This window comes from Carcharodon carcharias, chromosome 4, assembly GCF_017639515.1.
Source record: "Carcharodon carcharias isolate sCarCar2 chromosome 4, sCarCar2.pri, whole genome shotgun sequence".
NCBI lineage: Eukaryota > Metazoa > Chordata > Chondrichthyes > Lamniformes > Lamnidae > Carcharodon > Carcharodon carcharias.
The window spans coordinates 85,471,085-85,498,414 of NC_054470.1; the positions used below are offsets into that span (position 1 = coordinate 85,471,085).

At 44.4% G+C, this 27,330-nt stretch overlaps 1 protein-coding gene across 1 annotated transcript in view; it reads left to right on the top strand.

Annotated features, from left to right (window-relative positions):
* The window catches only part of LOC121277230 (FRAS1-related extracellular matrix protein 1-like), a 391,688-nt gene that overhangs the window by 279,181 nt on the left and 85,177 nt on the right, over window positions 1–27,330 (top strand). The window contains exons 20-23 of the mRNA XM_041186416.1: window positions 11,789–11,933; window positions 16,415–16,556; window positions 22,126–22,321; window positions 25,919–26,183. Of these exons, the coding sequence (XP_041042350.1) occupies window positions 11,789–11,933; window positions 16,415–16,556; window positions 22,126–22,321; window positions 25,919–26,183 (748 nt within the window). The remainder of the gene's footprint in view (window positions 1–11,788; window positions 11,934–16,414; window positions 16,557–22,125; window positions 22,322–25,918; window positions 26,184–27,330) is intronic.

Consider the following 27,330-nt stretch of genomic DNA (forward strand, 5'->3'; position numbering starts at 1 on the left):
AAGGGGGGGTGGACGAGGGAAGCGGCCACGCATTAGGGAAACCATGGACAGTGAACATTCCTCTGCAGCTGAGACAGTTCAGGTGCAGCCACATTGATATAATTGGAGCCGGGCCTTTAGCTTATCTGCCCGCTCAAGCAATGCAGAGGCATCAAAGTGCCACCAAGTGCTCCAGAGATTTTCACCCCATGGACTCAGACTGCAAACTAATTGCTACCAATGACTTAGGTCGGAAGGGATAAGTGGTCCTGCAATCAGAATTTAGGGAATTTAGAAGATTAGCAAGCAGGACCTCAAATGTAGTACTCTCTGGTTCACTCCCAGTGCCACGTGCAAGTGAGTACAGAAATAGGAGGATAAGGCAAATGAATGCGTGGCTGGAAAGATGGTGCAGGAGGGAGGATTTTAGATTCCTGGAACACTGGGACTGGCTCTGAGGGAGATGGCAGCTGTACAAGTCGGACAGTTTGCACCTGAACAAAGCCGGGACTGATTACCTTGCGGTTCGTTTTGCTAGTGCTGTCGGAGAGGGTTTAAACTAACTCGGCCAGGGTGTGGCAATCAAGAGAAAACAGTAGAGAGGAATGCCAGGGCACACAAACTACTGGGATGGATCGATAGCACTAGTGTAGAGAATAGTAAGTTAATAGTTGGAGTCGGGTTGAGGGAGAAAGTAACAAAATCTAAATCAGGATTACTATGCATGTATGTGAATGCATAGAGTATAGTAAATAAGATTGGGGAGTTACAAGGGCAGGCCCGGGTGTTAAATATTCCCGAGTACAAGGTGTTCAGAAAAGATAGGAAAGGAGGTGGGGTGGCAGTATTGGTTAAGGAGAGCTTTGCAGTGCTGGTGAAGATGTCCCAAAGGGTTCATGGACAGAATTAATTTGACTAGAGCTAAGGAACAAAAAGAGTGCAATTACTTTGCTCGGTGTAGTCTATAGACCGCCAACTAGTGAGAAGGATGTAGAGGAACAAGTCTTCCAGATAAATTGCAGAGAGATGCAAGCATTATATAGTTATAATGGGTGACTTTAATTATCCAAATGTAGACTGGGACAGTGGTTGTGTGAAGTGATTGTGCAGAGAAGGGGAAAAGTTCCTAGATTGTGTTCAGGAAAATTTTCTACAGCAGTATGTGTCCAAGATAAGGATCTGGTTCTTGGAAATGAGGTGGGCCAAGTATCATTGGGACAACATTTAGGAGACAGTGATCATTGTATTGTACTTTTTAGGATGATGATAGAACAGGATGATAGGAATCCAGAGTAAGAATTATTGACTGGATGAGAGCTGACTTCGATGGGGCAAGAACGGAGCTGGGCCAGATAGACTGGAACAAAAATTTGGTGGGAAAAACTGTAGCTGAACATTGGGCTACCTTCAAAAAAGAATTGGTTCAGGCACAGTCAAGGTATATTCCATTGAAAGGGAAAGGTAGGGCAAACAAATCCAGAGCTCCCTTGATGAAAAAGGAGATGGAAATTAAGATAAAGAAGAAAATGTGTACTTATGACAGGTGTCAGGTAGAAACAATTGAGAGCCAAGAGGAATGCAGAAATTTTGGAGGGCAGGTGAAAAAGTGCACCAGAGAAGCGAAGAGACATAATGAGAAAAGACTGGCAATCAACATAAAGGGGAATCGCAAAGTCTTCTATAGGCATACAAATAGTAAAAGGATGGTCAGAGGAGGAGTAGAGCCAATTAGGGACCTAAAAGGAAATTTACACGTGGATGAAGGGGCCATGGCTGAGGTATTAAATGAATACTTTGCATCCATCTTTACCAAGGAGGTAGATGCTACCCAGGCCATGGGGGAAGATGAAACTCTGTCACTAAAACTGTTCAAAATTGATAAGGAGGAAGTGTTGAATAGATGTTGCTACTTAAACTTGACAAGGCACCAGGACGAAAGGTTTACGAGAATCCTTCCAGGCATGAGAAACTTCAGTATGAGGAAAGATTTGAGAAGTTGGGACGAAATGCATCCAAGGACATTGAAGGAAGTGAGAGTAGAAATTGCAGGGGCACTGGCCATAATTCTTCAGTCTTTCCTAGACTCAGTGGAGGTGCCAGAGGACTGGAGAATTGCAAACATTATGCCCTTGTTCAAAAAAGGTTGTAAGGATAAGCCCAGCAATTACAGACCAGTCAGTTTAACTTCAGTGGTGGGCAAGATTCTAGAAACAATTATTCAGGATAGAATTAGTAGTCACATAGAAAAATATGGGTTGATAAGGAAGAGTCAGCATGGGGAAATTGTGCTTAACTAACTTGCTGGAATTTTTTGAAGAGGTAACAGAAAAGGTCAATGAGCGTAATGCTGTTGATGTGATGTACATGGACTTTCAAAACGCATTTGATACAGTGCCACACAACAGACTTGTGAGAAAAGTTATTGCTCATGGAATAAAAGGGTCAGTAGCAATATGGATACAAATTTGGCTAAAAACTAGGAAGCAGAGAGTAACGGTCAATGAATATTTTTCGAGCTGGAGGAAACTTTATAATGGAGTTCCCCGGAGGTCGGTATTGGGACCCTTGCTTTTCCTGATGTATATTAATGATCTAGATCTTGGTGTGCCAGGGACAATTTCAAAGTGTGCTGATGGTATGAAGTTTGGGAGTGTTGCAAACTGCAAGGAAGACAGTGTAGAACCTCAAAAAGACAAGACAAGTTGGTGGATGGGCAGATAGGTGACAGATGAAGTTCAATGTGGACAATTGTGAGGTGATGCATTTTGGTAGGAAGAACATTGAAAGACAATGTAAAATAAGGGGTGAAATTTTGAAGGGAGTGCAGGAGCAGAAAGACTTGGGAGTATACGCATCGATCATTGAAGGTGGCAGGACAGGTGGAGAGAGCAGTTAATAAAGCAGACAGTATCCTGGGCTTCATTAATAGGGGCAAAGAGTACAAGGGCAGGGAGGTTATGCTGAATTCATATAAGACACTCGTTAGACCACAGCTGGACTATTGTGTACAATTCTGGGTGCCACATTATCAGAAGGATGTGAACCCATTAGAGAGAATGCAGAAGAGGTTTACAAGAATCCTTCCAGGCATGAGAAACTTCAGTATGAGGAAAGATTCGAGAGGTTGGGACTGTTCTCCTTGGAGAGAAGAAGGCTGAGAGGAGATTTGATAGAGATGTTCAAAATCATGAGGGGGCTGGACAAAGTAGATAGGGAGAAGCTGTTCCCGTTTGTAAAAGGATCAAGAACGAGAGGGCACAGACTTAAAGTGATTGCGAAAGAAGCAAATGCGACATGAGAAAAAACCTTTTCACACAGCAAGTGTTTCATGTCTGGAATGCACTGCCTGGAAGTGTGGTGGGGCCCCATTCAATTGAGGCATTCAAGAGGGCATAAAATGATTATTTGAATAGAAGCAATGTGCAGGGGTACGGGGGAAAGGCAGGGCAATGGCATTAGGTCATAATGCTCATTTGGAGAGCCTGTGCATACACGATGGCCAAATGACCTCCTTTTGTGTCGTTAAAATTCTGAGATTCTGTAATGAGTGTTTAGTGTACTGCAAAATAGTTGGACAACTGCACATGTACAATCTCCTTGCTAAAGCTGGCCGTGGAGCAATCACTGGTGGAGGCGCTCACAGCCCCTTGCAATGTCATCAGTCAGGTTTGGACCGGTCTCCCCCATGGTTCAAGCTAACAGTGCAGCCTTGCAGTGTGGGTTAGGAGAATGCCTGAGCTGAAAGCACAGCATGCAGTCCAATGGGCAAAGCTGCCACCAATCGGTCAGATGGAGTTGGGCGGAGGTGGGTGGGGTTTTGGGCAGCCATGCAGCGCAATAAATTCTGACCATCCCAGTGGTGGCCAGCACACTCCAGGAAGCATTAAGGAGCCTTCACACTTACCCAGGACAGATTCTTAGTACACCTATGCTAACCATGTGTCTCTCTCTTTCATCCTGCAGGAAGGGTACATCAGGATCTTGGAGCCTGGTGAACTAGTTGTATGCCTCATGGTTTGCAGAGAGCGAAGACAACTGAGAAGAGTGCGACTGAGGCACCTGGCTGCACAGAGGGTGGAGCAGCACCCTCAGGAAGAAAGGTTGGCTGGGGCTCCCACAGACACCGTCGAAGAGCCACAGTGAGCCGTCGCTGGTCGGTGCCTAGTTAAACCCAGAATCTATAGACACTGCCTTTCATTCCTACAAATGACCGAGAACCATTGTCACCAAAGACTGCGAATGCCATGGGGACATGGAGGGCAATTACTGCCTATGGCCGTGAAAGTGATGTGGTGCTCAATTTTTACGCCAGTGGCTCCTTTCAGGAGACCTCTGTGGGATTACAAGTCTCCAGCCACAAATGAGTCCATAAGGTCATGGGTGCCATCTTCGTGTGGGCACATAACTTTGTGTATTTCGCCCGGGACCAAGACAGCCAGGATGCAAGATTGATTAGCTTTGCCCAGATCTCGGGTTTCCCATAGGTGCAGGGTGCCTTCAACTGAATTCACGTGGTGCTCAGCCCTCCGTTGCAACACGCAGCCAACTAAGTCAACTTCAATGGATTTCGTTGACTGAATGTCCTGCTGATATGCGACCACCACAAACGCATCCTGCAGGTCTGTGCACAGTTCCCAGGGAGTGTGCACAATTCCTACATTCAGTCAGTTACAGATCCCTGAAGTCTTCCAGGGTCCACAGAGGCTGCAGGGATGGCTCCTCAGGGACAATGGCTACCTGTAGAGGATGTGGCTAATGACACCCGTGCAGTGGCCTCAGACTGCAGCAGAGCGAAGGTGTAACGAGGCTCATGCCGCAACTTGCAACTTAGTGGAGCAGACCATCGGGATGCTGAAAATGGGGTTCCGGTCCTTGGAATCGGTCTGGCAGAGCCCTGCAATACAGTCTGTAGAGGGTGTCACACGTGATCGTTGCTTGCTGTGCCTTTTGCAGTGCCAGATTGTAACGGGGAGAGGACTGGCTGAGGAGGAGATGGAGAAGCTGCATGCCTCCTCCGATGAGGGCACCCACAGGGAGGAGGAGGTTTTCGAAGGCAGTGATGACGGCGATGAGGCCCTTGCACTGGTCAGATGAAGCAGGCGCACTCGGGAGATCCTCATAGTTGCAAGATTTGTAGAGGATGATGATGACATGCAGTGAGGATAGCCATATCATATCATATCATATACAGAGACAGAGCCATGAAACTTAAAAGTATCTGATCCTTTGTCCGCTTGCAGCACCTGATGCCTTCAGGAGCACAGTGTCACTAGTCACAGATGCTGAAGAGATGGGGGCCACCCCCACCTAAAAGGCATTGAGAGCACACAGATAGACTGAGAGAACTCTGACACCTGCCCACAATATTCTGGCAGCAATTACAAGCATTGTTGAGGTGCAGGCATCAGTAATATGTCCAGGGTGTGTGAGGCCATACCATCACGTTGGTCTGAAGGCTGCACAGAGCATGGGGAAGAGGCCCTGGACTGAGACACCTGCCTTTATCTTGTGTGGAAAAGTTTCACATCTGAGTGACAAGAACACTGCTCATCAGAACAAGGAGCCATAGACAGGGAGATATTCTTGGGAATTTATTGACAACTGTGAACAGTATGTACAAGTGATTAACACCAGACTGTGGAACTACATCTTAACCTTCCTAATCCTGCCACTATATCTTGATGCTCCCTGGACATCCACAGCTGAGGTAGAGGCAGCTTGATGACTGCTATGCCCGGTCTGTGATGACCTTGATGGGCATGTCCTGGAGTGCTGAGACTTGGTGAGCCCCAGCCTGCTTTCAAGGTCCTACTGTGGGGCAGTGGCACCCTTCTTGGCCAGTGAAGCTGGAGCCGCTGAGGTCACAGGAAGAGGGGATTCAGATGGGCTCGACATTCCCTGAGTCACCTGGATGGATGGCACCGGTGGGTACACCTGCTGATCTTCCTCCGTATGGGTAACCAAAGGCCCTAGACCGACTGCTTGAGGAGAAGGGGTAGCTGGAGTGAGATGGTGCTGCCCTGCATCCCTGTCATGTACACACTGTTGGAGCCCAACTATGGCATCAACGGTGGAGTTGAGTCCGTGCAGCAATGCAGGACCAATGACCTGAGCTAAGGTCTCCATGGCGACCGCCATCCTACCAGTGTTGACCTCTATACGTTGGCATGCCGGCACTATCACCTCAGGGTGAAGGTAGACAGACTCCTCCATCATGCCTTGCAATCTGAGAAGTGCAGCCGACATCCCTTCCTGATGTTCGCGAGCTTGCCTTTGCAGCTCCAGCAACTGTGACATGCCCAAGTCAGAGGCTTGTCATCTGACTCGGACTCAGCAAATTTCTGGCCTTCAGCAGTCCTCCGAGCGCCGGACACTTGGGAAGTCCCTGCCTCCGCCTGCTGTGGATCAGACAGTACGATGTGCTCACCAGATTGTGATCCCAAGGCTACTCTAAAGCTAAGTCCCACTGAGGTGTGTTGCTCTGTGCTGGTTGAGGATGTGGGTGAGCACTGTGACAGGACTTCAAGGAGGGTGCCTCCAGATTCCTCTTCAGAGGTTTCTTTGGGGCTTGATTGGGGGCCCTGGGTCGTGGACTCCATCCTTTGTTTCCCAGATGTGCCTGTGGAAGCAAGGGGAGATAATTAATGCATGGCAGTGGCCTGTGAAACAAGACACATCACTCACAGCCATCTTGTCCTGCATGAATACAGATGGAGAGAGTGTAAGTAGGTCGCCTGCCAAGCCAGATGATAAGTATGCCTGGCATGTGTGGATGGTGAGTGGTCCCATGGACAGGATGAGGGCAATGAAGGTGTGTGTGAGAGAGTGAATAGTGATGTCTGTTGAACCGGCAGTGAATGAGCACCTTGTGGATGTGTGATGTGTTTGTGAGTGTGAGAGTTGAGAGTGATGAGAAGTGTGACTTACCCTGGCAGAACAAAGGAGATCATTCATCCTCTTGCAGCACTGGGTAGCTGTCCTTTTTTGAAGAGCGTTGGCACTGACCAACACTGCACTGCCTCCCAAACCAGATTAGTGATGTTGCTGCTCATCTTGTGGCCTGAGTGGGGGTAGAGGACTCCACAGCAAGCCTCCACTGTGTCCAAAAGGCGCTCGAGGGACGTGTAATTGAACCTGGGGGCTGCAGTCTCTTTGCCTTTCAGGGCCATGCCTTCTTTGTAGCAATCGCAGGCTGGAAACACAGATGTGTGCACATGGCTGGACTTTAAATATGCACCTGGAATGATGAAGCAGCATGCTTGCCCCAGACATAGCTTCAACTGTGTGGGGACCATCTGTTGCCGTTGGCATTGAAAGTCACAGTGGCGCTTGACTTTTTTGCATCAGGTTCATTTCAGGCTGCCTGTGGAGACCTGAATGGTATAACCCAGCCTGCAGCACAACACAGCATTAAGGTCTTTACAGGTGCCATGTTTTGCCATGCAGAACAATCCATTGCATTCAATACTGACATTGGTCACATGAAAAGAGCAAGAGGCTTTGCAGCCATGGCAGGATTTCCAAGGGTGCAAGGCATCATTGATTGTATCCATGTCACCATCAAGTCACCAACAGGGCAGCCAGTATTGTTTATTAACAGAAAGAGGTACAAATCGATCAATGTCTAAGCCTGCGACAGCCAGCAGCATATAATGCAGATGTGTGCAAAGGGAGCTGCCATGACTCCTACATCCTCAGGCATTCCCAGGTGCCAGCAATGTTTTGTGGACCTGATGCATTGGAACAATGATTGCTGGATCACAAAGGTTACCCTTTGGAGAAGTGGCTTATGATGCTATTGATCTGGTCAAACTGAGATTGAGATGCCCTCAACCAATCTGGCGGATCTCTCCAGTACTCACATCTTTGAGAGCGTGCCTCATGGTGTTGTTTGTTTTGCACCCCACAACCTGGCTCTGCAGAGAGGCGATCCCTACTCAGAGGCTGAGTTGCAGTAGGCAAACCATTCCTTTGATAACGACTTAGAGGAAGAGGAGGGTGAACTACTGAAGCCAGATGTGCAAGGCCCTGCCAGAGAGCATCTCGATGGGCGTGAGTCAAGGGAGGCTCCAATCCTGAGAAGATTTCAATAGTTCAGACCATAAATATCTCATCATCTTGGCCAATGTTTCCTTCTTCCTCCTTCATCACAGGAAAACCAGTTCCACATCTCAGACTATCTCAAACATCCAAACCGTCTAATTCATTTGGGGGCACATGATTAATCATTCAAATAAGACCATCAGTGGAATCCACCTCTATGCATTCTCGCACACAATAAATAAATCAGTGGTCTTTTGAATGGTGTTCAAACAAGATATCATTTATGTACACACAAACTCAGTAACATATGCAAATAATACAAACTTTGATATTCACCCATGTGTGACTACGGTGGGGTTTCTTCATTCTTTTATGGGTGCTGTGGTATGGTGCCTGAATACCAGCTCTATTGGAGACAGGCCCCCATGTTTGAGATGGCTTTGGCGATCATCTTCTGGTCACCTGAGGCCGTGAGGGTCCCAGTTTCCTGCAGGTGGCTCATCTGTCAAAATGGCACGCAAAGGTATCTGTGCCAATGGCAGAGGAGAGGCTGACTCCATCAGAAGTACCCTGACAGGTGCCCCCAGATGGCATCAGCTGCGTCTCAACCTCCACCATGAGGTCCATTTGGCCCTCACTACTTTCCTGAGAGAGGCCAGGAGGTGGATGGGGCTCCAGACTCCTTGTCCCACTGTTGCCCTGCCTGGCTCTGAGCCCCTAAGCTCAGAGACAAGGCAATGAAGTGCACGTCAGAACTCAGACCCACAATTGCTTCAGTAATCTGCTGGGTTTGGCCCTCCAAGATAGTTGCCAGCATGTCAACAGAGAAAGCCATAAGTTCCATAGAGTGGGTGATTGTAGCGTTCATGGCCAAGATGGACACCTCCAAAGAATGCGCAACTCCTCTGGTATCTCCACCACATTTCCTGCTCTTTGAGCTGGACATCTAGCATATGTTACCTAACATATGACTCCAAAGGCTCATCATCAGACTGAGACTCAGCAGCTCACTCGCCTCCAGCCTCCCTCTGACTGCCAGAGGCCTGCTTCTTCAACTGCACATGCGACTGTAATGTGCCTTCTCATCAGTTTGTGGTTCCTCTACTTCCGAGGCGTGAATATCCACTGAGGTCTGTGTACCTGCACTGGTGTTGGGGTGCAGATCAAGGATGTGACGTTGCACCCTCTGAGGCTTCCTCTTCCTCCTCAGGGCTTGTGGCAACAGCAGTTTATGTTGCACTGTGTAGGAGACAAAAGTAGAGATGGTTATGGCCATTTTCTACCTTTTGAGGTGAATACGCGGAGATTAACAACCACATTGGCAGCACTGCACACATCGTGAGATGTTATTCAGTGTTTGCGTTTTACTATTTTCAACTCGTTAATCCCCGGTGCACAAGAGCCTTCATAAAGCATCAATGTCATAACATCATACCAGACATCATGCACCCTCCGCTCAGCTTTCTTAACACAGTTTTCTTTCAATTGTAAAGAATGCCCCTTGCAATCTCACCACCCTGGGGCCTTCCTCCTAACTTACTGTTAACTTGTTCACCGCCTGCTCCAGCACCTCTTCAATATGGGCGTTAGGATGGCCATCTTTGGCACACCACCTCCGGTCTTGCTTCTCTCCCTGGCATTGTGCAATTAAAGTGTGACATTGTAATGATTTATAATTCCCTATACAATCATTCCTTCATGCATATAGCCATTGAGAATTCCACAGGTTGTACAATTTGCACAATGATTTGCGCCCAGTAACCAGTGTGCCTTTTACGCTACTGACTCCCACCCAATAACCCTCGATAGGCCCCGGTACCAATGACACTTGTGCACCTCACGCCTTTGGGCTGCAAACAAGACAATAGCCTAATGGAGCCTCACTCACCTTACAGATTTAAGGAGGCCATTGAGGCATTTTAGGCAATTAATCCAGGTTCACTGAAGGACGCCAAATCTACTTAGCTCTGCTGCAACAGCCGTCCATGCTGCTTTGATCAGAATGTGCAAAAGTCTCCTCTTTCCATCAGCAGGCATTAGGACCTCCTGCCTGTCAATTACAGCCTGGTGGAAGGCTCGCGGAGAATCATCATCGAACCTTTGGGCCGTCCTTGACCTTATGCATTCCCCATCACCTGGCTCCCTTCTGTTGGCCACCTGTGGAGAGACACAAAGAGTTAACAGACTGACGTTCTATGTCTCCATAAACATTCGATTTTCAGCAGGGTTATGATTCAACTGCATTGCAAAGCATTTTCATCCCTACCAAAGGCCCTGAAACCTTCCCATCAATCAAAATGGTCAAAAATACCTGAATCACTGCTTGTTTGTCCCTACAACCACAACCCCCCCACCTCCACCTCTCTCTCTCTCTATCTCTCCGCCCCCCACACACACACCTTAAACCAGCTTATATTTCAACTCTTTCTTGGACTCGAACTCAAGTTCTGTCGAAGGGTCATGAGGACTCGAAACGTCAACTCTTTTCTTCTCCGCCGATGCTGCCAGACCTGCTGAGTTTTTCCAGGTAATTCTGTTTTTGTTTTGGATTTCCAGCATCCGCAGTTTTTTTGTTTTTATTAATTTAATATAGGTGTTTAAAATTACGAAGGGTTTCAATAGAGTAAATAGGGAGATTCTGATTTTATTGGCAAGAGGGAAAGAATCCAAAGAACACAAATTTAAGGTAATTGGCAAAATAACTAGAGGGGAGATGAAGAGAATGTTTGTTTTTTGCAGCAAGTTATTATGATTTGCAATGTGTTGCCTAAAAGAATGACAGAAACGATTTCAATAATAACTCCCAAAAGGGAATTAGATGCAAACTTGCAATGGGAAAAGAGTGGGGGACTGGGAATAATTGGAGAGGTCTATCAAAAAGCCATTATAGACACATTGGGTTGGATTTTTACGCAGCTTCAACATTGCAAAATTGGGACCAAATAGGCATGCCAAGACCACATTTACCCGCAGCACGACTGATGGCATAATTTTCTGGGAGGCCACCTCCACGCCCGCTATCATATTAATGCTGCAGACCCAATCAGAGGGCCGGCAGGCCTGGAAGCTCAGCGACCCCACTGTGGGATTCGGGCATTGCTGAAGCACAGGCCAACGCAAAAGGCCTGCACTGAGGAATCCTGAAACCAGTAAGGACATCAGGATGGAGGAAAAACTCCACAAGATCAAATGTGGCCACTTTTTCAGCCTTTCATTCATGTGGGCCAAGCCATTGGACCATGGAACCTTCAGTTCTGATAACCACCCCCTCCTTGGCCTATGGCCAAGAGACTGCCTCGAATGAGCAGGCAGTCTCCACATACCATAGGGGGCTGTTCAGCTGGTGAGAAAGTTCTGGCACCATGACAAAATCCCCCCTAATTGGGGCCTTAACCATCCTAATTGGCTACCCACCTTCATGGAGCAGGCAGCTGATCCTGTTAGAGACCAACCCTGGAAAGCTTCTCGGCAGTGGGAATGTTTCAGAAAGCCATCCCAACACTGCTTCCCCCGATTTTTCTGGTCCCATGCCTCCAACCTCATCTCCAGGGGACCAGGAAAATCTAGCCAATGTTGAGGGCCTCTTTCTGTGCTGTGTTTTTCCGTGCTTCAATGTGTGAAAGAAGCAGAGAGAGAGAGATGGAAAAGAACAGACTTGACAATGGATGCATTCCAAATGTGGGAAAAGATAATATTGCAACCTATTTTTGTTCTGTTTGGAGGAATATTTTAATCTGCTTTCTTGCCCCCTATTCTCCTCTTGCAGGAATGAAGTTGATGTATATGCATGATGACTCTGAAACTGTGGCAGACAGCTTCACCATTCAGCTGTCAGATGGCAAGCACAAAGTCCACAAAGTCATTTCAGTCGTGATTCTTCCACTGAACGATGAACAACCGTTACTGAGCAGGTATGTTTTCTTAACCTTCAACAGAAAACCTCACAATTCCACTCATCACAACTTGGGCCCCAAGTGATTCATCACAAAGTCAGCTAGACGATATGTATTTCAATAAAATTAGTCGAGAAGATTCAGAGTTTTCTCTTTTTTAAAAAGCTTTTTATCTAGTTATTTATCTCCTCCTGGAGAATAAATGGATGACACAATGGTCATTTTATGGTCAGTTGAAAGGAGTGTACTAGGTGGATGGAGAACTGCTCTCAACTGTTATTTTCATGGATATTATGTGTAGTGTTGCTTTAGTTCAACATAGAAGCCAGCATTGCGATGATCAAAAGCAATCTATCCTATGTACGATTGCTCAATCTGTTTCAAAAGGTTACTTATTGTTAAAATTTGCTCCAATCCAATGACCATATTTCAGGTCTGAGAAGTTAGTAAAATTGACAAAATAATTTTTTCATGTTGCAAAGTACTTTTTTTATAAACCCTATATGGTTGTATGGCATATAAGGAAGTCATGTCAGCATTGTAATTTGATTTGTCTGTGGCTGTCTAACATGTACGTTCACAACTATCATCTCATGTTTGTAATGACACAAATTCACAACACTTACAACTGCTGACATGTATACATACATAATACTTGCTATCTCTCGCTGTCTCAGTTACCTTCCTGTACTGCTCTATTGATCATGTTCTTTCTTACAGCCAATTGTCCTAGTAAATTTGACACACATGCACACACACACTTGGAGTCATATGCACACACCTCCTTGGTTACCTCACAGGACCTTTCTGTTGCAGTGACTAACCTAAGAATATTTTAGTATGTAAGAACAGTAAGAATAGAAAAGCAGAATACCTTTGAAAGCTGTAAAATTTCAAAATGTTGATGTTCAGAGACACTTGGGTGTACTCGTACAAGGAACACAGAAAGTTAATATGAACACTCAGCAAGCAATTAGGAAGGCAAATGGCATGTTGGCCTTTATTGCAAGGAGTTTGGAGTACAAGGAAAAGGAAGTCTTGTTACAATTGTATAGGTCTTTGATGAGACTTCACCTGGACTACTGTGTGCGGTTTTGGTCTTTATATTTAAGGAAGGATGTACTTGCATTCGAGGTGGTACAGTGAACGTTCACTAGTTTGGTCCCTGGGATGAGAGGGTTACCATATTATGGAAGGCTGAGTAAATTGGCCCCATACTCTTTGGAGTTTAGAAGAATAAGAGGTGATTTCATTGAACCATACAAGATTCTGAAGGAGTTTGACCAGGTAAACGCTGAAAGGTTGTTTCTTTGGCTGGGAAATCTAGAACACGGGCATTATCTCAGGATAAAGGGTTGATCATTTAGGACTGAGGTATGGAGAAATTTCTTCATTTAGCATGTGTGAATCTTTGGAATTCTCTACCCCAGGCAGTTATGGATGCCCCATTGTTGAGTATATTTAAGACTAGGATAGAGAGATTTTTGGTCTCTCATAGAATCAAGGGAGCAGACAGGAAGTGGAGTTATGGCAGAAGATCAGCCATGATCATAGTGAATGGCGGAGCAGGCTTGAGGGGCTGCATGGTATACTCCTCCTATTTCTTATGTTTCTATGTTCTTATTTAGGGAGTGGTTAGAAAGTGTTGCTCTTTAAGACAAATGAATTTATTAAGCACTTAGGTCTGGGAAGTGAGTACATGGCACGTATTCTCTGTGTAAAATCCATCAACATTATTTTCTTTCTGTATCTGTGCAAGATGCTGCTGGGTAAAGATGATAAAGTCGAGGATAGAACCCAGACATCTTGGGCTGGATTTTCCCACAGGAGACATGAAACAAGAGTTGTGTCTGTTTTTGTGTCAGAAACCTGTCTCCGGAGGGAACCCAACTGAGTTTTGGATTTTCCCTGGCTGAGGGAAATGCTGATTGTCGTAAAAACCCATCTGGTTCACTAATGTCCTTTAGGGAAGGAATCTGCTGTCCTTACCTGGTCTGCACTAAATGTGACTCCAGACCCACAGCAATGTGGTTGACTCATAAATGCCCTGTGAACAAGGGCAGTTAGGGATGAGCAATAAATGCTGGCCTAGCCAGAGATGCCCACATCCCATGAATGAATAAATAGATGTGCACAGTCAGCTATAGGCTTCTACACATAGATCCTGTGCTCAGGGTAGAGCAAAGGGTTAACGTAAGCAGCACATGATGCTGATGTAACTATGATGTAATAACACAGGACTAAGTATCAGAGATATGGAGGGAGGACAAGTCCAACCTCATACAGAGTTCCTAAGATAGAGCTGTAAATAAATATTAATGGTTTGAACAAACTACAGTCTCAAGCAGCTTACATTTGGAGAATAGGAAAGCCTCAAAGAACCCCAACTAGACCCCAAATACATGATGAAACCCTCAGGGTATTGTCTCCTTCTCCCTCATGGCCTTCCTCCTGCTTGTCTGTCCTCCTGATGCCCGGTGTTCTCCCTTCCTGTATAAGCTGCTGCTCCCCGCATCCAATAGCCTAGGTTTCTAAGGGTGCGGCATCCATCCCCAGCTACACCTTTCCTGTTTCTCAGGTGAAGTTCAAATAGCTGTGCCCACTACTCTCGTGCCTGTGCGATGCCAGGAGGATGATGACCTCCGGAATTGGCAAAGTTATTAATTCTGGCTCCTCCACTGACCTGCAGTGGAAGTTTAACAATGAAGTGGTGGGTCCCTGAAACTTTTAAAAACACTTTTACTTAGCTTTGAAAACTCTTCCGACTTCCATTACATGGCTCTCACCTCCATGTGGCTGGTCTGACTCCAGACAACTGCTGAAGTCTGGAAAATGAACTTGAGCCGACCGAGTTTAAAAAAGGCTGCCCTGCAGCAATAATATGCCGGGAATGACCTTAGGTAAGTATGCGACTTCCACCCCTTAGAAACACAGAAAGCAAATCTGATTGGCTGACAGCTGATTGGTCCCAGGAGCACTAGAACCCAGTGGTGGCCACTGCAGGGACTAAATAGCCAAGTGGTTATGGTACTGGGCTTGTAACCCCAAGATCAAGAGTTCAAATCTCACAATGGCAAACTATGAAACAATGTTACTTCATCTGAATAGGAACAGATGGAAACGTGTTTGTACTCGAAAGAGTTACAAGAAGTCTCCAAGAAGAAGAGAGCATGGATACTGGACTGAGGTAAGTCTGGCATTTTGGGCAGGGAGAGATCGGGGACCCTAAAGGAGCAACAGAGGGGATGGAATGGAGGGCTTTGGAGGACAGGTGGGTGAGTCACAAAGTGGGGGGTTACCATCTTGGAGGGGTGCCCCAGATGCGGACAGGGCACTTAGGACAAGGGCAGCAAACACGTTGGAATATCACCCTCTAAGCCACACATCATCCTGACTTGGAAATATTTCGCCATTCCTTCATTGTGAATGATTGATAGGGAAAAAAAACCTTCACAAAGAGTCCTGTCTTTTCACTAGAGGTACTAAAAAAACGGGCTGGCCTTATACCTCAGTCTTCCATGGTAGTAGAGGTGGAATTAGGCTCTTAGCTGCCAGTTAAGGGCCTCAATAGGCCTAACGATGGGCGGGGAGGCTGATGCCTTTACCCACCCACTTATTATGGGGAACAGCTTAGGGGTGGACAGGAAGGCTGTGGGCTAGCCACCTACACTATTTTACATGTCTTCCCTGCCAAAAACATGCCCGGTGGGGGAGAAATATAAAATTCCCCGCAATAACAAAAACAGAATTACTTGGAAAAACTCAGCAGGTCTGGCAGCATCGGCGGAGAAGAAAAGAGTTGACGTTTCGAGTCCTCATGACCCTTCCACAGCTTGAAACATCAATTCTTTTCTTCTCCGCCGATGCTGCCAGACCTGCTGAGTTTTTTCAGGTAATTCTGTTTTTGTTTTGGATTTCCAGCATCCGCAGTTTTTTGTTTTTATCTCTATTATTATTATTAAATTCCCGGCAATGTTTGACGATGAGGATGGGATAGATTGATATCTGCGAGATAAGATATGAATGGATTGTTCAACATTTTCCTCTCTGATATGTTAACTCTCAGCCTGCCTTTGATGCAGAGAAAGAGAAAATAAACAGGAAGCATCAGGCTGGAGACAATTTTAAGTATTGAATAAAACTCTTGTTTAGACTTTGAATATGGTATGTGTCATTTCTGCCCATGTCTGAGGCACAAGACAAAATCATCACTTAAATTGGAGCTTTGCAATCAGTTAAACGCTTGGCATTCATAATAGTGATGATCTCTGTGTAATAAAGCACATTTCATTTTGCAGGTCAAAGGTAAATTGTTCATAATTCCTGTGGATTTCTTTGCAGTACTATAACAATTAAATCACAAATATGATGAGATATAAATGGATGGCATAGACCTGTGGACAATGATGTAGTGAGCCCCTTAAAGATAAACAAAATATCTTCTCTAACTAATCTAGTTGAGGTTTGTTCACTGACTGGAATATTTTAAACTCTCCCAGGAACAATGGACTGAAGGTGGAGATTGGAGATAGCAAAATCATCTCGAGTGTAGTCCTGGAAGCTGAAGATAAAGACAGTTCAAGACAGCATGTGTATTATGTGATAGAAAATGCTCCCAATCAGGGAGTGCTCCAGCTCAAGGTAAGTGGCTAATTTCAGCCAGTGACTCTGTGGAAGTACGACATTCCAATTTGAGATGCGGCCGATTCAAGCTCTATCAGATGTATAGGTGACTCATGCTGTGTAAAAATCACAGACTGTTTTTCTATTGGCTGTCATTTTCAGAGTTAACATTAACTTAAATATTAAAGACAGATTGAGAATTCCAAGAGATTTAATTTTGTTCAGATAATTCAGTGTGGGAGAAGCGTAAGGTCATTCTTTTGATATGAGAAACATATCAAATATGGAGTATTTTCTTGAGGGTGAGTGACCAGAGCTGCAAAATGCGGCTGAATAATGCCTGTTTTTTCAGCGTTCTCGTTGCTGTTTTGTGTGCAAATTTGCACAGTTCTGGTGTAGGTCATGTCAACATCATATTGTAAGGGCATTAGGAGTGTGCGCTAAAAGTATGCAGAACAGGCAGATTGTGGTGTCAGTTAGCATGTAATATGCTGTAGTGATGTAATTTTGATCTCAACACCTGAACTAACATCCCCTCTTAACCTCGCTCAGCTGGACCCTATGTTCAGCAGCCGGAAGGATCCCCTCACCAGTGCTATTTAAAGGCACCATCAACTACTTGCGGGTTAGTTTCTGATTGATTTTAACTGGCTATGGCTGAATTAGTGGTAGTATTTGGTGGTTTTTAATCTTATTTAAAATTGATGAAGTCTACAAGGAATGGTGTTGCATGTAGTGAAAGCAATGGTTCTGCCTTCAAGAGTTCTGCTCAGACTATTTGCTCCCAGTCATAGGGGCTGCAGTTTCCATCCCCCAGGCCTGCAGCGTGTCTGGAAGAATGAGCAGAGTTGACGCAGAAGAGGACAAACTGCTGAGGAGGGACAAGGAGAAAGGGGAGAAGAGCACATGGCCATTTCCACCTGAAGTCCTGAGAGAGCAAATCCCTTATCTCAATCTCAGTGAGAAACAGTATGTTCGACGTCTCTGTTTTATGAAAGAGATGCTCACTGAAATCTGCCTCTTGCCACAGGCAGATCTACAGCTTCAGAGCAGGGCGAGGATGGCAGTGCCAGCTGCTGTCATGGTGACAGTGCTCATGAAATCCTTTGTATCGGGATCCTTCCAGATTGGAGCATTGCCTTGCAGGTCACCTCCACTGCTATGCCAGAGAGGGGAGTACATTGCATTCATTTTAACCAGAGACAACCAGGCAGAGAGTGTCCATGGCTTCATAAACTAGCAGACTCCTTTCTGGAGCCGGGTGACTGCACATATGTTACTTTGTGGGCAATGCTTTGAAATTCAGAGATATACTAGAAGCACAGAGGTGTTTTATTCACTCCACTCCCAGAATAAGCCGTTGGTGTGTGATTGTGCTAAACACATTGTGCAGGGGAATGCTAGACAGCCTGGAGGCCATGCTGATGCCTTTACTCTGCACCAGTCTGCTGTTCCAGTATTTGAACTACCATGTCGAAGCAAAGAGTTTCTACTGGAAAACAAGGGCTGTCCATTCTGGCTTATGACTCCTGTGCACAATGCAAGGGTAGCTTGCATTTAATGGTAGCCATGCTGTCACATGAAATGTCATTGAACACGCCACTGGGTTGCTGTTGCAGCACTTTCTGGACTGCTTTTGAGTACTCTCCAGGATGTATTGCATGATTCTTTATGGGCTGCTACATCATGTACAACCTCACCACCATGAGGGGATAGCCTCCTGCTACCAGGGTATACGATGAGCAGCTGAGGAGAAGGAGGAAAAGGAGGATGTAGGAAAGGATGAGGAGGAGGAGGAAGAAAAGGAGCAGGAATGGGGAAGGCAACCAATATATCCCCTTATCACTGGAAACGTCTGTGATTACCTCATCAACTACAGTACCAGTGAACATGCCATTCTACAACATTCTCACACCTTTGCTCTGTTACTGACCATCACTGTAACTGCAGTTTCAACAGTGGCTGTGTGTTTTTGAAGAGGGGTAAGTGGCGTTGGGGAACTTCAGGGTCAGGCAGCGCTGATCAGCAGCACTCGTTAAGTGCTAGCAGTGCGGCTGCTGCAAGGATCTCGTCTGGGGGACCTTCCATGGACCATGGAGTATCCAAAAAGGAAGGCCCCCACCCCATCTCCAAAGCCTTCAGGAAGGCCGCCAGGTTTCAATGGTGGTCTCCCCCCGCCAACGCAGGCAAAATGCACACAGAGATGGGAATTGGGCCTCAATTGGCCTCCCAGAAGGCAGCCGACCTGCCGCTGGCAAAATGAGGTGGTGGCAGAAGACCTCGTGTATCTTATCTCCGCCAACTCCTCCTGATGCCATTTTGCCAGCCCAGCCATCCCCAAAGGACTGGTAAAATTCTGGCCTATGACTCTATGGTGCACCAGCTGCAAATCTTGTCTGCCTCCTTATCCCGAAGTACCCTCAGTGCCGCTATGCAAGCTGGTGATTGCAAGTGTGATATCGAGTGGCAGTGATTCTTAATCTTCAGTTTCTTCTTCCTCTTTGACTTCACGCTTCTGACCTACTGCCAGGCTAGATGGCAGCTCTATGAAATCTGAAAGGAGAAAGACACAACGGTGGGTTGCAGTGGGGGAAAGGAAGGGGAGTGAAGGAAAGTGAAAGGCAGATGCTTATACCAACAGCAGTTTGTAAGTCAGAAGAGATCATGAGATGCAGGTAAAGTGGAATGTGAGATTAGAATTAGGTATGAGCATTCTGTCAATCTTAATGGTTTCAGCCTCATCTATTGTCACAGCCTCAGCTATGGACAGTCCAGTGATGGCAAGTGGCCTTCACCATTGAGGTGAGGACATGCAGCCGTGTCTGTCCCCAGTGGGTTAGCTCCTGCTGACTCTGGTTATGCGACACCATGTCATTCAAGAGAGAGGACAGTGTATCAGTAAGTGCAGTATAATATGTTTGGGTGATGTGGCTGTCATGGTCGAATAGCTGGCAGCATGTGCAAGGTATGAGATGTGGATGTGAGGCTTGCAACAGTGCTTATACATGTGAGAGTGAGGTGAGATTATGACTGTGAGGAATGAGTTGATTGATGGAGATCATTGGTAAGTGAATGATGGGGTTGTAACGCATTGTGAGATTAGTGGTGCAATTTAACTGAGTAATACTGGCTGAATAGAAAGTGGCAGTCTCCCCTGGCAAGTGTGTTACCTTGGAGAATAATGACTCATGGTCTGCACTGAGAATCATATCATGTTTGCCCAATGGTAAGTGACTCCCTACACTGTGAAGTAATTTATGTTTGTAGGATAGTAATTGACAGCATGTGTAGTCTTCACGGGTATTGCCTTCTTGTGGATCTGCTATACGCAGACTGTCCATCCCTTCAGTGAGAAAGTACATCATGAACCCCAAAATCCATCAATCCCATGGCTTGGGTAGATCTCCTAGTAAAGAAAGGAAAAGTGCAGGAGTCAAAAAATTTAAACTTTGCTCCATCATCCTCGTTGGCACTTTGTTGTGCATGTTATATCTCAGAGCAATGTAGATATTAGTTTCTTTGGCCTAGATTTTCACCTCTGAGGCGGGTAGCTCAAGTCAGGAAATTTCCCAGCTCACCACACCTGCTTCAGGTGGGATCTTTGTCCTCGGAGCAGATGGATGGGGCTGGTGTGGGTGGACTCAGGCCAGCTTTCGGCAGACGCAGGCAGGAGGCAGCCACAAGGGTTGCGAAGTGCCAAGACAGGCTGTTCAAAAGGACTATCTCTGGTTCTCTAGGGCTTCGTTCCAGTTGTTTTCTTAAAAATCAGGCCCCTTAGCCATCACTGCTCACACCCTCTTCCTCCCCACTTCCCCAAGCCTATACATGTGAACTCATGCTAATCCGTACCCCTAGCCACTCCCAATGGCCCCTTATAACCTCAATGCCAACTTAGTGCCAATTAATACCGACCCATGGCCCCACCCATGCCTTTGGCCTCTTTTAGCCCCTATGCCAACTTAGTGCTAAGCCATGCTAACTCATGACCCCACCAACCACCCTTTACCCTTATGACCTCCATGCCAAAACATCCAATATTCACATTAGATAGATCTCAGGAGCCACGCTGAGATGAAATAAAATTAAGCTCTAGACATATATTACATACTTCACTATATTAAAAAACTCTCATTAATGAAAGCCTGTTCAATACATTTAAATCCCCTCAAGTATTGAATCCTTTATAAAAAACAAACATTTGTGTTCATAACCCCATATCAAAGATAACTAATCCTTTATTAACCTTTTTGAGCTGTGAGTCAAACTGTGAACTTATAGCCCCACTCTGATAATGATAGGTTGTAGAAAGCAGACAAGCTGTAGTAATCCTATAATGAAAGAACCTAGGGCTATGTCAACTGACAGCTTTTGAAACTGCTAGAACAGATTTTTCAACTCACCGACACAGGTAGGCAGTTGCATTTCATCTTTTGAAGGGCTGGGAATTTAAATAACTTTGCAGTTTGACAGTCCTGCAGACCTTATTCGCCCTTCAGGATAATTTATGTCATTTCTAAAGATTCATAACTCCCTTGCTCCAGTGAAAATGAGATCTGTTTGAACTCAGCACCGATTTCAAATGGCCCTCCAAATTTCAGTGGGAGTCAGCCCAGTCCTTCCCCGCCCCCCCAGTAAAAATAGGACCTGTCAGAATTGGGGGCAGGATTTTTGAGATCTGGGCTGTCCCCCCACCGCCACATTTTGGAAGGAAAAATCCAGGCTTAGGTATGAAATAGGGAATTCATTCACAGTGATTTAAAATATCCACTCCATGCTTATAGCTTTGGGTTACAGTTCCTTCTACAGTTTGTTCACTTTTCTCTGAGTCTGCACCCAGGCTTCACCAATCAAGCACAGTGAGCAGAAATATAAACAGACTTTCATAATCAAACACAGAGCAATTGAACACTACAGCATGCACTAAAAAGGGCATGGCATGTAATAGCCTACACTGTAACCTTGTCATGTTGCCTGTATAGTAAGTGACACAGTATAGCAACAGGCTGCTCTAAGAAGTAGATCATGTTGGCAATATACTAAGTTACAGCCTACACTGAGAATCATGTCAATTTGGCATCCAGGGCTAGTTTGAACTGTGTCATAGAGTTTCTATCATGTGCTTTGTTTCAGTTATTGCTCACGTTTCTTTCACATTTAGTTAAAATGAACTTTTTGTGATAAACACAGTCAGCAATGTAATATTGCTTAACATTTACCTGGTAAAATGGCGGCAGCACAACATTTGCTAGACAATGTATTGGCTTTGTCTTTTAATCATATTGTAGACATAATTTACACTGAATTTTTTTTTTTACTCATTCATGGGATGTGGGCTTCACTGGCTGGGCCAGCATTTATTGCCCATCCCTAGTTGCCCTTGAGAAAGTGGTGGTGAACTTCTTGAACCTCTGCAGTTTAAGAAGACAGCTCACCTTGGTGTTAGCCTTAGATTGGTGTGTTTTCGTGTTCAATAATGAAAATCTGTGAACTTCTGATTGTCTCTGATTTTCTTTCTCTGGTGCTGAGTTTCTGTTTCATTGTGAAAGGTTTTATCCACCATATTCATGACATGTTTTGTTTCTATCAGGAAGGCAGGGACTGGCTGCCCCTGCACCTTGGCATGAACTGCAGTCAAGATGACATCGATATGAACCGACTGAGATATGTGCACACTGGATCAATTGGGTCAAAAGGTCAAGACAGTTTTAATTTCCGCCTATCAGATGGTGATAACAGATCTTCAGTGCACCGCTTCCAAATCTCCATTCAGAACATTGAAAAGGGTACAGTAGTAACAATAACCCTGAAGATAATTCACAGCTCAAAAAACAAAACACAAATCATTTCAAAGTGCATAAATAATACTGTAATTAACTTCAATACATGGTTATTTTGTAAAATAAGTGAATTGTGTTATATGTGAATGCACTGACCTTACAGAAATTACTGCCATATATTTCAAGTATCCATAAAGGCTAGTTGGCCAGTTTTCCAGCTCCCCTGATCTACCTTTGTAATCACACAGCATATTATCACCCAGCCTTTATAGATGGCAGTTAGACCTATTGGCAATAGCCACTGTAATTTTGATCAAAATGTGGCATCCTTGTGTTTTTGCAAGATAGGATGTAACTAATAAGGCATCTTAATCGACAAACTTCTGTTACCATTTTCGAAACACTCTGCCAGGTGCAAGCATTAAGTTCTGACCAGCCATGGTCCTTGCTCACAATGCTGCATCTTAACATACGGCCAAAATGATCTTGCCCTTGCATGAATTTTCTCCCAAGTTGAACATACTAATGGGTTAGTTCAAGCTTATTAGAGATGGTGGTATAGTGGCAATATCACTGGACTAGTAATTCATAGGCCGAGGCTAATTCTCTGGGACATGGGTTCAAATCTCACCACAGCACCTGGTGGAATTTAAATTCAATTAATAAATCTAGAATTATAAAGATAGTCTCAGCAGTGGTGACCACAAAACTATTCTCAATTGTCGTAAAGACCCACCTGGTTCACTAATGTACATTAGGGAAGGAAATCTGCTGTCCTTACCCTGGTCTGGCCGACATGTGAACCAGACCCACAGTGATGTGGTTGACTCTTAACTGTCCTCTGAAATATTCAGTGCAAGGGCAATTAGGGATGAGCAACAAATGCTGGCTTTGCCAGTGACACCCACAGAATAAAAAGAAGCATTGTGAACGAAGGACAATGTGATAATATAAACTTCTGAATGTTATATAATTTAATAATACTTATTTTAAGCAAAATATCTGATTTTCTTAATTTGCAACTTCAAATTATAATTTAGATTAGGAATGTGCTTTTGAAAAGAATGAAAATACATGGAAATCTTGAGGGATCGGATTTTCAACTTAGACATCTATATTTATTTATTGAAAACTTCATTTCCTGTAATTGTTGTAACCTAAAGGACCTGATGCATGAAACAGGGGGTTTTCTTTTTCACCATTTGTTATCTCATGTTTTCTGCTTTCTGATTGTTTGTTTATTTTGTACTTCAGTCACCCACCAATCCTGTCAAAGAAAACTGCCCCTTGTCATCCAAAAAATTCACATTGCTACAGAAAAAAAACTCTCCCAAAAACATTAGGTATTTCACGCTCACTCAGAATCAGATCGAGATGAAAACTTTTGATAATTAGATTGAGAAGTCTTCCGGTGTCAAGAGACACATGAGGCAGACACAACATCTATTTAAATCTGTTTTCCGTAGCTTGTTTTTCCTGAAACAGGTTGAAGCTATAGCTTGATGAGCACTACTCTGCAGCAACCAGGAGTCTCTCCTGCTCATAATGCCAGCCATAGATTGGAAGGATTTGCAGGCTGAAAATCAACCTGTTTGGCTGTGATATGGAAGCACCTCCCTTAGCCATCAAGTCCTGCAGTGGAACGTGAATCCAAAGGTTCTGGCTCAGAGGCAGGGACAGAATCTAGTGCACCACAAGACCTCCTTTGATAATTAAAATGTTGTAAATTTGCCATTGAGTGGATTATCATTGGATTCTAGGAGTTAAAGCAGAGGTAGATTTGTTTATTAAGGAACCCTTGCCCTATTCCATAGGTGTAGCTGTGCTCAGCTGTAGTCCATTCACAGCTAGGCTATTTGTGTTGCACTGCAAGACCCGCCTCCACATTCACATTTTCTTTTGTAGCCTTTACTTAGTGCTTCAGCTGAACTCCACTTCTTCATTGCTTAGTCCCAGCCCTTGACTACTTGGGCCATAGGCCTTTCCCCTCCTGTTCTAGTCCTGGGTGGAATATCCAGCTGTAATGACTTGGTGAAGCAGACAGGTTTCAGAAGAAACAGATAAACTTTATTACAGCGGGTTTTTCAGGGGCTACATGCTCGATCAGGGCTCTGGTCAGGAAGCCCCACACCCAGATTACCCACACTTAGGGCTCATTGGTCAGAACCTCCCAGAACATCACGTGACCCCGATAGACAACAGGAGAGGCTATACCCACAGTTACTACAGCAGCTTAATAAAATGCCTCCAGGGTCTCCCAACCTAATTCCCTGTCCACAAACAATGTTGAGAATATTCATTTGTATATTATAACTATTTTTTGTGCAGCACAGTTTGGCAACATTTATTGCACCTTACTAACAATCACTTGATAGTACAGAACTTGAATATTGCTGAAAAGAGAGACATATTGCCAAAGATTTTCTTACATTTATCCGGACAAATGCAAGAACGCCAAATTTCAAAGGATCACAGCGATTTATTCTGCAGGAGAAAAAGGTGCAGATTGGGTGGTAAGTCAACTCTGGCCAAGGCATTGCCATGGAGAAAGCAACAGGGAGCTATAGGCTCCTGGATAATTGAAGGCTTGAACGTATTCCTTTTATTTGGGAAGATGGTGGCATAGTGGCATAGATAATGTCACTAGTAATCCAGAAGGCTCAGGTTAACTCTCTGGGGACATGGGTTCAAATCCCACCATGGTAGCTGGTGAAATTTACATTCAATTAATAAACCTGGAATTGAAAGCTAGAGTATTCTTTTTATTTGCAGAGAACGGGTCACTGTGTATGAATGTATGCTGCAAGTGTAAATGAGCCATGTTACAAGCTTGACTGACTAGCTTAAATTGATAGTTAGTGTGGCCAATAGCACACTCAGAATTGTGCTGCCAAATTACGGAATCACATCTAGCAGTGGACGTTTTGTCTTGGATTTTGCAGGCTGGTTGAGCTATAATCTGTATCTTCTTGTTACGAACAACCAAAGGATATTAAAGCCTTGTACCTTTTTAGAATTATCAGGGAACTTGGGGAGCCTATAGTTCCCCATTGCTTTCTCCATGGCAATGTCTTGGCCAGTCAGAGTCAACTTGCTAACCAATCAGCACTCTTTTCTCCTGAAGTATAAATTGTTGTGATGGTTTCAAATCTGGCATTCTCATGTGTCCTGATGAGTGCAAGACAAAAGACTTCGGCAACATGTCTCTTTTCAGCAATATACCTTGCTACTTGATTTTTTTAAAGAATTCATTTAGATGGTAAATGTACTTCAGGGATATTGGTAATTAATGAAGCAGTAAATGGTTTAATAAATGCCCCAAAGTAGCGCAAAGAAGAACCTAATACAAATAAATTAATACATTTGTTAAAATTAGAGGTGAAAGATATTTCTTTCTCTAAAATCTTTTATAAAAGCATATTTATTTACTTTTATTTCTTACTTATTGACATCATCCTTTCTTTGCTGGTCTTCAGCCTAGAGCTACTACATCTGCAGCCCTTATAAAAGTTAGCTGCTGCAAATGTGACTATTCAGTTTTTGAAAGTTTGATGTACTTTCTAACTTTTGAAAGTTTTTAATACCCTTTCTTTATATATCCAGGTGAAATTGTTATTTTACTAAAACCACTCACCATCATCAAGGGAGACAGAGGCACTTTGACAACAGCCGTCCTTCTTGCTTCTGATGGTACAAACAAACCTGAGGAGCTGCTTTATGTCTTAACAGTGCCACCAAAGTATGGACAAGTAGAATATATCAACTACCCTGGAGTGGCAATAACCAGTTTCAGCCAGATGGATGTGGCAGCTCAGACAGTTTCTTATACTCACAAAAGCAAGGCAGCAGCTACGAGAGATTCATTGAGGTAAGAATATGTGTTTTTATATGAAGGTTTTGAAGTAATATTAATAAATAACATTGAGTCCTTTAAATTAATCCATTGCATGTCTCAATCACATTTTCTGTATGCATTGTTGGTTAGTTATATGTTAAGAACATGGGGATATTAGCATTCTTTTAATAATAGTTGATAATATATACATCAGCTAAAACTTTGTGCAGTTGTTTCTGACTTGTTGATATATTTATGATTCCAAATGGATGCACTCTGATTGAGGTTTTCCTCTGCAAGACTGCAATTTTTCTTCCATTAAAATTAATTGCTGCAACATTGGCTGGCTAGTGCAGAAACAGCGCATCCCAGCCTCCAGGTGGATCGAGAGTGCCTGTGTACACAGCCTAATGTGACAGGACTGACTATAACATTGAAGGCCATGAGATGTTTTATTAGGCTGGCTTCATAGCACTGTTCCAAATGATGCATGGTTTTACATTGAGTTAGCTGATTTCACCAAGGGTAAGTAAAAGTGCTGCAATTTGCTTCCGTGCCCCTTCACTAAGCAGGGAAAAACTCTAAAGCAAAATATCGGGGAAGTGGGAATCTGTTATTAAAAACAGAAAATGCTGAAAATACTCAGCAGGCCTGGCAGCATCTGTGAAGAGAGAAACAAATTGAACATTTCCTGTTGTGACCTTTCATCAGAACTGAGGAATGTTAGGAATGTAATAGGTTTCGGGCAAGTGAAAGGGGGAAAGTGAGAAGAAGAAAAAATGGGAGGTCTGTTTAGGTGAAGGGCAGGAAAGATTAAATGACAAAAAGTTTATTGGTGTAAGGCTCCCTTTTCCTTCTCAGAGCCCACCTGCCCTTCCCTGCAGTTGAGTTTAGAGTTCAACCATCAAGACAATTCTTTGATCAATACTTTGCAAAATGAGTATTTTCAGCATTTTCTGTTTTTAATAACAGATTCCCACTTCCCCAATATTTTGCTTTAGAATTTACCCCTGCTTAGTGAAGGGGCACGGAAGCAAATTGCAGCACTTTTACTTATGTGCAGCCATTTATGTGGGCCAGCATCCACTCATTGGTCTGCTGTGCATGACTCCATGATGTTGGCCACACTTTCAGAGGAAGTGGTCAGGAGTACAAATGTCTGAGATATCAGGGCACTCAT